Genomic DNA, 13,005 nt, shown 5'->3' on the forward strand with positions numbered 1-13,005 from the left:
GCCAGGTGCGGTGGCTCATGCCTGTAATCCCAGCACTTCGGGAGGCTGAGGGGGGCAGATCACCTGATGTCAGGAGTTCGAGACCAGCCTGGCCAACATGATGAAATCTCGTCTCTACTAAAAATACAAAAATTAGGCAGGCGTGGTGGTGCACACCTGTAATCCCAGCTACTTGGGAAGCTGAGGCACAAGAATCACTTGATCCCAGGATGTGCGGGTTGCAGTGAGCCGAGATGGCACCACTGCATTCCAACCTGGAGTGACAGAGTGAGACTCTATCACAAAAAAAAAAAAAAAAAAAAAAAAAAAGGCCTAGTTAGGGTGATACTTTAGACTAAAGGACTGTACTTTAGATTGAAGACCTCTCTGAAGAGATAGTACTTTGAGCTGAGATCTTAGGGGAAAAAATTATTAACTTTTTTTTTGGCAGGGGCAGACAGAGACTTTCTCTGTGGCTGGAGTGCAGTGGTTCAATCATGGCCCACTGCAGCATCCACCTCCCAGGCTCAAGTGATCCTTTCACCTCAGCCTCCCAAGTAGATGGGACAACAGGCATAGCCACCACACCCAGCTAATTTTTTAATGTTTTGCAGAGATGGAGTCTCAATATGTTACCCAGGCTGGTCTCAAATTCCTAGCCTCAAGCAATCCTCCTGCCTTGAACTCCCAAAATGCTGGGATTACAGGTGTGAGCCACTGCATTTGGCTTATTAGCCAATGTTAACATATCAAATAAATCTATATATTGCTGGGCAGAGCAGCTTACAAAATGCCAGAATGCATAATCAAACTGGACAGGCTTAATGAATGATTACACTGTGCTTAATGGTTAAGCTCAACACCTTGATATAGCTTCATGATCTGCAGAAAATTTTTAATAATGGTCCCTACAAGAATCACCTGTAGGCCAGGCACGGTGGCTCATGCCTGTAATCCCAGCACTTTGGGAGGCCAAGGAGGGCGAATCACCTGACATCAGGAGTTTGAGACCAGTCTGACCAACATGGTGAAACCCCGTCTATACTTAAAAAATACAAAAATTAGCCGAGCGTGGTGCTAATTTCTGTGGCATGTACCTTTAGTCCCAGCTACTCCAGAGGCTGAGGCAGGAGAATCACTTAAACCCAGGAGGTGGAGGTTGCAATGAGATGAGATCACGTCACTGCACTCCAGCCTGGGCGACAGAGTGAGACGTCTCAAAAAAAAATTAATAAAAAATAAAAAAACACATAACAACAAAAAAGAATCACCTGTAATTTAACGTAAATTTCAGCAATTTTACTAAATTACTAATTTTAACCTAAAACTCACCAATTTTGGACAAAATCAGACACACAACCAAAAACATTTTGGACAGAATATAATTTCACAGTAAATGGTATAATCTCGCCCAAAGATAAAAACATGTATGAACATCTATGAGGTAAAGAAAAGGTAATCCCAGCACTTTGGGAGGCCAAGGCAGGTGGATCACCTGAAGTCAGGAGTTCGAGACCATCGTGGCCAACATGGTGAAACCCCGTCTCTACTAAAAATAGAAAAGTTAGCCAGGCGTGGTGGCACATGCCTGTAATCCCAGTTACTCGGGAGGCTGGAGTAAAAGAATCGCTTGAACCTGGGAGGCGGAGGTTGCAGTGAGCCAAGATCGTGCCACTGCACTCCAGCCTGGGCAACAAGAGTGAAATTCCGTCTCAAAAAAAGAGTTGTTGACAAAACTAAAATTGAGCTAAAGATTAACAAACTATTCTCATTTTGACAGAACAAAATACAAAAGAACAGGATTTAAATAACAGAATTAATAAATGTTAGATAATAGACACATAGCAAGAAGCATAGGTCTGGTGCCGTGGCTCATGCCTGTAATCCCAACACTTTGAGAGGCCAAGGCAGGAGGATCACTTGAGGACAGGAGTCTGAGACCAACCTGGGCAACATAGGGAGACCCTTGTCTTTACAAAAACTTTAAAAAATTAGCCAGGCACAGTGGTGAGTGCCTGTGGTCCCAGCTACTCGGGAGGCTGAGGTGGGAGGATCACTTGAGCCTGGGAAATGGAGGCTGCAGTGAGCCATGCACTACCACTGCACTCTAGCCTGGGTGACAGAACAAGAACTTGGAGAAAAAAAAAAAAAAAAAGAAAGAAAGAAAGGAAAGGAAGAAAAAGAAAAGAAAGGAAAAGAAAAGGAAAGAAAAATGAGGCCGGGTGCAGTGGCTTAGGCCTATCATCCCCGCACTTTGGGAGGCCAAGGCAGGTGGATCACCTGAGGTCAGAAGTTCAAAACCAGCCTGGCCAACATGGCGAAACCCATCTCTACTGAAAATACAAAAAAAAAAAAAAAAAAAAATTAGCCGGGCATGGTGGTGCGTGCCTGTAATCCCAGCTACACAGAAGGCTAAGGCAGGAGAATTGCTTGAACCCAGGAGGCAGAGGTTGCAGTGAGCCGAAATTATGCCACTGCACTCTAGCCTGGGCAACAGAGTGAGACTCCATCTCAAAAAAAAAAAAAAAAAAAAGAGAAAATGAAATACGTATGTGTTTCAAAAATACATAGAACATATATTTAAAATGATAATATATCAGGCCAAATAAACACTTTAAAAAATTCCAAAGGCAGAAATTGTACAAGTCAAATTATCTGATAAAAAAAACTATAAATACATAACATCAGGTTAACAAAAAACCAAAATATTTAGAACTTTCAAAAATCATTTATAGAAATTATTTTGGGGGAAAGAGGAAATTAAAATGGCAGTTTCTGTTTATGTACAAAATAACAAAGGAACTCTGTCTTTCAAAACTGATAAGATGTAAACAACCCTGTAATCAGAGGCAAAATTGTTATTTTAAGTATTTTTATTAAGAAAGGATTTTAAAAATAAAATGTTTCACATAAAAGAAGTATGAAAAAGAACAAAATGACCCAAAGTAGCAAGTAGACAGAATCAAACATAATAAAAGCAGACATTACTGAAACAAATAATATAAATAAATGCTAAATAAAACCATGACCTGGGTCTTTGATAAGATCAATAAAATAAAACTCTAGAGAGGCGGGGAGTGATGGCTTATGCCTGTAATCCCAGCGCTTTGGGAGGCCAAGGCAAAAGAATCACTTGGCCCCAGAAGTTGGAGAACGGCCTGAGTAACATAACAAGACGCTGTCCTCTACAAAAAATACAAAAATTAGCCAGGTATGGTGGTGCACGCCTGTGGTCCCAGCTACTTACTTGGGAGACTGAGGCAGGAGGATTGATTGAGCCTGGGAGGTCAAGGCTGCAGTGACCGATGATCACACTACTGAACTACGGCCTGGGTGACACGGTGAGCCCCTATCCGCCTGCCCCCCAAAAAACAGCAAACCTCTAGAGAGACTTATCAAAGAAAACAGAGCACATATTTCAAAATTTGGAAATAAAGGCAGGGAATGGCGGCTCATGCCTATAATCCCAGCACTTGGGGAGGCCGAGGCGGGTGGATCACTTCAGGTCAGGAGTTCAAGACCAGCCTGGCCAACAGGGTGAAACCCCGACTCCATTAAAAATACAAAAATTAACCAGGCATGATGGCGCGCACCTGTAATCCCAGCTATTTGGAAGGCTGAGGCAGGAGAATCGTTTGAACCCAGGATGCAGAGGTTGCAGTGAGCCGAGATCGTGCCACTGCACTCCAGCTTGGGCGACAGAGAAAGAAAAAAAGAAAAAAAAAGGAAATAAGAAAGGGAGTTTAGCCAAAAATACAGTGGAGACTTAGAAAGCTGTAAGAGAATATTTTGTCAATTCTATGCTAATAACATTACATTTTTGAGACAATTTTATGGCATTTTTTTTTTAAAGCCAAGTTATATGGTGAGTGTTGCTTACTGGTAGATTTCCTAAAACAGCGTTTCCTACATTCCTAAAATATGCTGGGTTTTCTTTGGTAATATCTTATTTAAGATAAGATATTCATAAGTGAGTTTTGTTATATAGTTGTTCTTTGTGACATGATTTTCAGGTTTTGATGTGGCTTTGACAAAAAGTATGAGCATCTTTTATTTCTCCATGCCTGGATACAATTTATATAGAAGCAGAATTGCTTATTTCTTGGCTATTTGGAAGACTTTATCTAAAACTCCTGTGTGTCTGGTGTGGTGGATTTGGGGTGGGAAGCTGGTTAACATTCTCAGTTTTGTTTCTGCTTACTGTTATTTCAGAGTTCTAAAACTGTGGACAATTAGTTATGTTTTTCTAGAAAATAATCTACTTCATTCAGATTTTCAAATTTAATTGCACAATTTGCAAGATACAAAGTCATTTCATTTCCTCTTTGTTATGTTATTTCCTCCACCCTGTTTCTTTTTTGTTTGCTTGTTTGTTTTTGAGGCAGAGTCTCACTCACTCTGTCGCCCAGACTGGGGTGCAGTGGCACGGTCTCGGTCCACTGCAATCTCTGCCTCCCCATTTCAAGCAATTCTCCTGCCTCTGCCTCCCAAGTAGCTGGGATTACAGGCACGTGCCACCATAACCAGCTAATCTTTGTATTTTTAGTAGAGACGGGGTTTCACCATGTTGGCCAGGCTGGTCTGGAACTCTTGACCTCAAGCGATCTACCTCGGCCTCCCAAAGTGCTGGAATTATAGATGTGAGCCACAGAGCCCCACCCACCCTGTTTCTAATGTTGTGTTTTTGAGCTTTCTTCCTTTTTTTTCCCCCTGATTAGTTGACTTTTCAATTATTTATTTTACTCTAACCAACTCACCCCAAAGAGTTTGCTCCTACATTAATTAATTCAATTTTTTTTTTTTTTAGAGTCTTGCTCTGTTGCCCAGGCTGGAGTGCAGTGGTGCAATCTCGGCTCACTGCAAGCTCTGCCTCCTGGGTTCAGGCCATTCTCCTGCCTCAGCCTCCCGAGTAGCTGGGACTACAGGCACCCGCCACCACGCCCAGCTAATTTTTTGTATTTTTAGCAGAGACGGGGTTTCACTGTGTTAGCCAGGATGGTCTCGATCTCCTGACCTCATGATCCGCCCGCCTCAGCCTCCCAAAGTGCTGGGATTACAGGCGTGAGCCACTGCGCCCGGCCTCAGCTTTCTTTTTCTTAACCTTTTTCTGGTATGTCTTTTTAAAAATTATTCTTTCAATAGCTTTAGGGGTACAGGTGGTTTTTTGTTATGTGGATGAATTATATAGCGGTGAATTCTGAGATTTTAGTGCGCCTGTTAACGGAGGAATGTACATTGCACCTAACGTGCAGTTTTTTACCCTTAGCCCCCTCCCACCCTTCCCCTTCTGAGTCTCTCAAGTTCATGGTATCACTGAATAAGGTATGTCTTTGCTTATACTTTTAATTTCAGTTTTCCTAAGAAACTGTATGGCATATTTTTTTGTTTTCAACCAAAGTCAGGTTTTGCCTTTTTTTTTTTTTTTTACCTCACCTAGAAGTCTTTCTCTTTAAATTGCTTTGTTTTGTTTTGTTTTGTTTGAGACAGAGTCTCACTCTGTCCCCAGTCTGGAATGCAGTGGCGCCATCTTGGCTCACTGCAACCTCTACCTCCCAGGTTCAAGCGATTCTCCTGGCTCAGCCTCCCAAGTAGCTGGAATTACAGGCACCTGCCACTACGCCCAGCTAATTTTTGTATTTTTAGTAGAGACAGGGTTTCAACATGTTGGCCAGGGTGGTCTCGATCTCTTGACTTCATGATCCGCCTGCCTCGGCCTCCCAAAGTGCTGGGATTACAGGTGTGAGCCACCTCACCTGGCCTACAACCTTATTCTTTACAGCATGATATTCTGTAGTGTAAATGTGTCACACTTTACCATACTGTTATTGATGGTGCAATTAACTCATTAATGGAGCGAGTAATTAATGCCCAGTGTGGCAAGGAAACAGAGACACGATCATGTTTCTACAGTACTGGTAGAGTTTTTAACTGATACAGTCCCCAAAAGGTATAATCTATCAAAGATCTTAAAAACATATGTACTCTGTAGTCCTAGCTGCTTGGGAGACTGAGGAAGGAAGACTCTTAGAGCCCGGGAATTCAAGGGTGCATTGAGCTATGATTGCACCACTGCACTCCAGCCTGGGCAATGGAGTGAGATACTGCCTCTAAAAACCAAGCAACCAACAAACAAAAATCTGTGCTTTTTAATTCAGAAATTCCATGTATAGAAATTTATCTTAAGATAATTATATGACTGGGCACGGTGGCTCACGCCCGTAGTCTCAGCACCTTGGGAGGCTGAGGCGGGAGGATTACTGGAGTCCAGAAGTTCCAGAACAGCCTGGGCAACATGGTGAGACATCGTCTCTATAAAAAAAAAACACAAAAAAAATTCCCCATCTCTATAAAAAGCACAGAAAGTTAGCCAGGCATGGTGGCGCACATCTGTGATCCCAGCTACACGGGAGGCTGAGACTGTGGAATCACTTGAGCGTGGGACGTCGAGGCTGCAGTGAGCCATGATCGTGCCACTGTACTCCAGCCTGGGTGTCAGAGCAAGACCGTCTCAGAAAAAAAAAAAAAAGGATAATTAGATAATTATAGAAGAGCCTAATGATTACTCTGCAAGAATCATTTTGGGTGCCTTATTTGGAAAAGTAAAAATGTTGGAAATAACCCAAGTATCCAACATTAGGGGAAATGGTTTAGAAAATTACAGATCCATGCAGTGGAATCCACAGGGCCATTAGCAGTGCGAGCAGGTAGTGAAGGGAGGCCACACATAGGCATGCTGGCAGCTGTATTTTTCATCGTACTTTCTCTGGCCTCACAATATGTGGAAATGATTCTTCAATTCTGGCAATAGAGTAACTCCTCGTCCTGGTTCTGGTGAAGGCATGACAGCTGTGAGCATGCATGCATGTGCTGGTATATAGGCACACACATATATGTGCTCAAACTCTTAAACAGGAGCTTCTGCAAACGTATGTAATAAGCTGGAGAAAGTCATTTTCACCAGTATCACCTCCATGAAGAGCACTGGGTTTATTTGAAAGAAATTTCTTGATGAATTGCTTAGAAGAGGATATGAGATCACAAATGATCTCAGTGTGTTCAGAACTGCCTTGCAAAAGGCAAGCAGGGGCCTCTTTTAGTTTACTCCAGAGGAAGCAAGAAGAGAGAAGAGGGAGTGGGAAGATGTGTCGGGGAGTCCCCAAGACACGCTCAGGTTTGACGATTTGCTGCAAAGACTCACGGAACTCAAAAAAGCCGTTGTATTCACAGTTACAACTTAATACAGTGGAAGGATATGGATTAAAAATCAGCAAAGGGGCCGAGCACGGTGGCTCATGCCTGGAATCCCAGCACTTTGGGAGGTCGAGGCCAGCAGCCTTGTCACTTGAGCTCAGGAGTTCGAGACCAGCCTGGCCAACATGGCAAAACCCCATCTCTACTAAAATACAAAAATTAGCCAGGCGTGGTGGCTGGCGCCTGTAATCCCAGCTCCTTGGGAGGCTGAAGCAGGAGAATCACTTGGACGTGGGAGGTGGAGGTTGCAGTGAGCCGAGATCCAGCCTCCACACTCCAACTGTGGCGACAGAGCGAGACTCCATCTCAAAAATAGATAAATAGATAAATAAAATCAGCAAAGGAAAAAGGTGCTCAGGGCAGAATCCAGGCAGGAGCTTCCACCTGTACCCTCCTAGAGAGTCATGTGTGCAGTGCTTAATTCTCCCAGCAATGATGTGTGACAACACACACAAAACATTGCCAACCAGGGAAACTCACCTGAGCCATAGTATCCATGGCTTTTATTGGGGATGAGTTACCCAGTATCCAGCCCCTCCAGAGGTCAGGCTGATACAGCATGACCCCGGCACCCACCATAAATCATGTTGTTAGCATCAACTATCTGGCATGGCCCAAGGCCCCAGATATACAGAAGTCTTCTTATCAGGCAGAATATTTTAAGCTGTTAGCAGTTATCTTACAGAAACAGGTGAAGGGCCAGTCCCTCCTCTGAGATGTGCAGGGTTTAACCATCCCAAGCCTCTTGAGTTAACCCTGTAGTGAACAGAAGAGAAGGGGAAATGAAGGTAAGGAGTCTGGGGGTGGTGGCTCACACCTATAATCCCAGCACTTTGGGAGGTGGAAGCGGAGGCGGGTGGATCACCTGAAGTCAGGAGTTCGAGACCAGCCTGGCCAACGTGGCGAAACCCCGTCTCTACTAAAAATACAAAAATTAGCTGAGCATGGTGGTGCTCACCTGTGATCCCAGCTATTCGGGAGGCTGAGGCAGGAGAATCCTTGCACCTTGGAGACAGAGATTGCAGTGAACTGAGATCATGCCACTGCACTCCAGTGTGGGGGACAGAGTGCGACCCTGTCTCCAAATAATAAAATTAAAAAATAAAGTAGGGAGATACCAGAAGACGCTTGTGTATAGGGTGCCTTGCAGTAATCCCCAAATCTCACACACACGCACCACAAAAACAAACAAACAAACAAACAACAAAAAAAAAACTATAAGAAGTCCCAAAACACTTTCTGTAAATGAAGGTCTTATGGAAATCTATGAGGAGGTAGAGTTTTGCATCAGAGAAAAAGTGTTTGATTGAGGCAAGGGTGGTGGAGAACAAAAGTGACGACAGACAGAAGCCAGGAGAGGTAAGGTACGAGGCTCCGCAGGATCACGGGGATGGTTGCAGCCAGATTCTGACATCAAAGGGGCAAGATTTGAAGTGGAGAGGCTGATCTGATGAGGAGGAAGGACAAACTAACTTATTTATTTATTTATTTATTTATTTTAGAGACAAGGTCTCACTCTGTTGCCCAGGCTGGAGTGCAGTGGTGCATGCAATCATAGCTCACTGCAGCCTTGAACTCCTGGGCTCAAGCCATCCTCCCACCTCAGCCTCCTGAGTAGCTGGGACTACAAGCACATGTTTTTAAACCTGGCTAATTTTTTTTTTTTAATTTTTCTTATAGAGACAGGATCTTGCTATGTTGTCCAGGCTGGTCTTAAACTCCTGACCTCAAGCAATCTTCCTGCCTTTGTCTCCTAAAGCGCTGGGATTACAGGCATGAGCCACCACATTCAGCCTGGAGAGAATTGGTAAATGGCCCGATCCCAGTTGAGTCAAAGACTCAGAGAATCGGGGCGGAGCATTAGGTTTTCATTGCTTTCTAATTCACTGGGTAAATCTAATGTGTAACCAGGGTCGAGACCCACTGCTCAAAGGTGTTCTCTTCACAGTCTTAACAATAGCCTTGTTCCATATTACCTTAAAATAGTTTCTCAACCTCGGCGCTATTGACATTTTGGGTAGGATAATTCTTTGTTCTGAGAGGCTGTTTGGTACATTGTAGGATGTTTCTTTGGCAGTATCCCTGGCCTTTAACCCACTATAGGCTGGTAGCACTCCCTTCCCAGTTATGACAATAAAAAATGTCTCCAGACATTGTCAATGTCCCCTAGCTGGTCAAAATCACCTCTGGTTGAGAACTACTGCCTTGCAAGAATTATTGAAGGTGTCACTTGTGGAAAATTTGCTTGCAGGGACAAATCTTTCCCTGCAACTCGTCTATCTATGTTCTGCTAGTATATCGATCATACTTTGTGAGGTGTTGGTGGTGGTGTGGGGCAACTGATTGCGGTTCCTTTCCAACTGATTGGAAAGTTGTGAGTGGTTGTACTGAAGAAATGGTACATACCAACATAAATGGGAAACCTTCTGAGTGCTTGTGAGAAATGATGTTCAAGAGAATAAATGGGCCAGGAGCAGTGGATCACGCCTAGAATCTCAGCACTTTGGGAAGCTGAGGTGGAAGGATGGCTTAAAGTCAGGAGTTTGAGACCAGCCTGAGCAGCATAGCAAGACTCCATCTCTACAAAACTTTAAAAATTAGATGGACATGGTGACATATGCCTGTGGTCCCAGCTACTCAGTAGTAGGTGGGAAGATCACTTGAGCCTCGGAGCTGCCAGTGAGCTATGATCGCACCACTGCACTCCAGCCCAGATGACAGAGCAAGACCCAGCCTCAGAAAAAAAAAAAAAAAAAAAAAAAAAAAAAAAGTATATATATGTATATATGGCAGGGGCAGTGGTGACAGCTGGAACAAATCTCAACTCTAACATTTTCTCACTGGCTTATCTTGGTTATCTAATTAGCTTTTACTAACTGAAGTCACTCCAAAACTTAATTGCTTAAAAGAACACGACTCTTGGCTGGGTGTGGTGGCTCACACCTGTAATCCCAGCATTTTGGGAGGCTGAGGCGGGTGGATCATTTGAGATCAGGAGTTCGAGATCAGCCTCGTCAATATGACGAAATACCATCTCTACTAAAAACACAAAAATTAGCAGGGCATGGTGGCACGCGCCTGTAGTCCCAGCTACTCAGGAGGCTGAAACAGGAGAATTGTTTGAACCCAGGAGGTGGAAGTTACAGTGAGCCAAGATCGCACCACAGAACTCCAGCCCGGGTGACAGAGCAAGACTCCATCTCTAATAAATAAATAAAAATAAAAAGAACACCACTCTTTACCGCTTATGAGCCCACTGGTCAGTGGGAGTGGGTTTTCTGGCCTCATCTGGACTTTCTAATGTATCTGTGATCAGCTGCAGGCTGGAGTGGTGGCTCTGCTGGTCTTGGCTAGGCTCTGTCCCATGCCTGGGCCTCAGTTGGAACAAATGGACTCCTCTCATTCTGCAGAAGACAGGCCTGGCCCCGTGCACATGGCAACAACAGGGTTCCCAAAGAATTCCCAGGAAACTGACGAGGACTCTTGAAGCCCAGACTTGGAACTGACCCATCATGCCATCTGCTGCACTGTTGTGGTCCGAGTAGATCACAAGGCCAGTGGGCAGGACAACGGATTTCTCTCTTAATAAGAGGAGCTGCAAAGTCACTTAGCAAAGTGACTGCACTGTCACAGATAGGGAGCAGAGGAGAATTGTCGTCAGTCTTCCACATTTGGGATAACTACTGAAACTCATTAAGCCTCAGTTTTCTCATCTGTAGAACAGGGATGGTATTACCTACCCCAGAGTTGTTATGAAGATTCAATGACTAGTGAGTGCATAGTGCCCTACTAATGATAGCTATTATTGCTGTCATGTCATTCCACTGTTTAATATATTTCAGTAGGCTGGGCATGGTAGCTCACACCTTTAATCCCAGCACTTTGGGAGGCTAAGGCAGGAGGATCACTTGAGGCCAGGAGTTCGAGACCAACCTGGGCAACACACCAAGAACATTTTTTTAGTTAGCCGGGCGTGATGGCACATGCCCATAGACCCAGGTACTCAGAAGACTGAGGCAGGAGAATCTCTTGGGCCCAGAAGTTTGAGGCTGCAGGGAGCTAGGATTGCACCACTGCACTCCAGTCATGGCAACAGAGCAAGACCCTGTGTCTTAAAACATTACATATATAGGCTGGGTGTGGTGGCTCACGCCTGTAATCCCAGTACTTTGGGAGGCCAAGGCTGGTGTATCACCTGAGGTCAGGAGTTCAAGACCAGCCTGACCAACATGGTAAAACCCCGTCTCTACTAAAAATACAAAAATTAGCCAGACATGGTCGCACATGCCTATAATCCCAGCTACTTGGGAGGCTGAGGCAGGAGAATCACTTGAACCCGGGAGGTGGGGATTACGATGAGCCAAGATCACGCCATTGCACTCCAGCCTAGGCCACAAGAGCAAAACTCCATCTCAAAAAAAAAAAAAAAAAGGAAAGGAAAGGAAAAAAAATTATATATATGTGTGTATATATATATGTATGTATATTTCAGTGCTTGCACTTTACTCAGTGAATAAGTGCAATTTACAAAGCCTTCATGATCTGGACCCGTCCCTCGGCTCTACTGCACTTCCCCCACTGGGCTTCTGTGCCTCTGAACTACTTAAGCAGTCTGAAAGTGGCATCATGCTTGCCTCCATTTTTATCACCAAGGCCATGCTTTCCACCTGGCATTGGCCACCAGAATAATTAGATGCAGCAGAGATGCTCTGCTGTAGGGCCTACTTCTTGCCCTGCCTCTCCCGCCCCCTCTGAGAAGAGGTAATTATTCACCCTTAATTAAGGCCAGCCATGACCTTAGGTGGGAAAGAACATGGAACATTTGATGTCATTGAATTACACAGTGAGAAAGTCATTCTTCCTTTGGTTGCTTTGCAGCACTTCTGATTAAAAAGGAAAAAGTTTCATTTTGTGCTAGTGTGCCTTTAAACACCTCTCTGAGCCTTGCCAACCTCCCTTTTCAACAGAGTGAGCCTGAGTCTCTGAAAGTTCAATAGGAAAAGGATATTAGCTAAAATGCGACGACGCACAATTAGTCTCGTTTTTATTTTTATGGGTTTTTTTTTTTTTTTTGCATGGCAAGTGATGCTAATTTCACATTTTCCACAGTGCGATCCAGATTTCTTCAAACCACATTTATTTGACCAATGAAAGGGGGATCAACTTAAAGGGAAATAAAGCCTTAAATAAATAACAATGTGAGTGGTACTCAGGACCAAAAGAGAGAGGGGAAACTTGAGGGATGAGTTTGGGAAAATCCTGGAATAGATCAGCTGTACAATCTCTCCTAATAAAAATCCTGGCCGGGCACTCATGCTTGTAATCCCAGCACTTTGGGAGACTGAGTTTGGTGGATCATTTGAGCCCAGGAATTCAAGACCAGCCTGAGTGACATACTCTCTACAAAACATTTAAACATTAGCTGAGTGTGGCAGCGTGCCGCTGTAGTCCCAGCTACTCGGGAGGCTGAGGTGGGAGGATCATGAGTCCAGGAGACAGAGGCTACAGTGAGCTGAGATTGCACCACTGCACTCCAGCCTGGGCAACAGACCAAGACACTGTCTCAAAAAAAAAAAAAAAATCCTATAGCTCCTCTAGGATTCCCTGGTTGTTTGAGTCATGCCTTTGTTGGGCACTAGATTCACAGTCTGTGAGGGCAGTGACCGTGTCTTCTCAGCCTTTGCTCCCAGCTCCTTACAAAAGTGCTGGCAAATTCAAGCACTCCAGTACCATTCGTGGGAGAGGACTGAGTCGCCAGTGAGTCATCATCCCGTC

At 44.3% G+C, this 13,005-nt stretch overlaps 2 protein-coding genes across 6 annotated transcripts in view; one reads left to right on the plus strand and one right to left on the minus strand.

The window, feature by feature from the left end:
• Nucleotides 1-13,005, plus strand: part of TNRC6A (trinucleotide repeat containing adaptor 6A) — a 214,554-nt gene that overhangs the window by 41,526 nt on the left and 160,023 nt on the right. The window lies entirely within an intron of this gene.
• LOC135968955 (putative uncharacterized protein FLJ45256) lies at nucleotides 6,639-7,445 on the minus strand (the record flags this gene model as incomplete). The annotated part of the gene is given in 2 exon segments (XM_065537664.2): nucleotides 6,639-6,906; nucleotides 6,909-7,445. Coding segments are annotated over 2 exon segments (672 nt in total), but the record flags the coding sequence as incomplete, so codon positions are not given.

This window comes from Macaca fascicularis, chromosome 20 (genome assembly GCF_037993035.2).
Source record: "Macaca fascicularis isolate 582-1 chromosome 20, T2T-MFA8v1.1".
Classification (NCBI taxonomy): domain Eukaryota; kingdom Metazoa; phylum Chordata; class Mammalia; order Primates; family Cercopithecidae; genus Macaca; species Macaca fascicularis.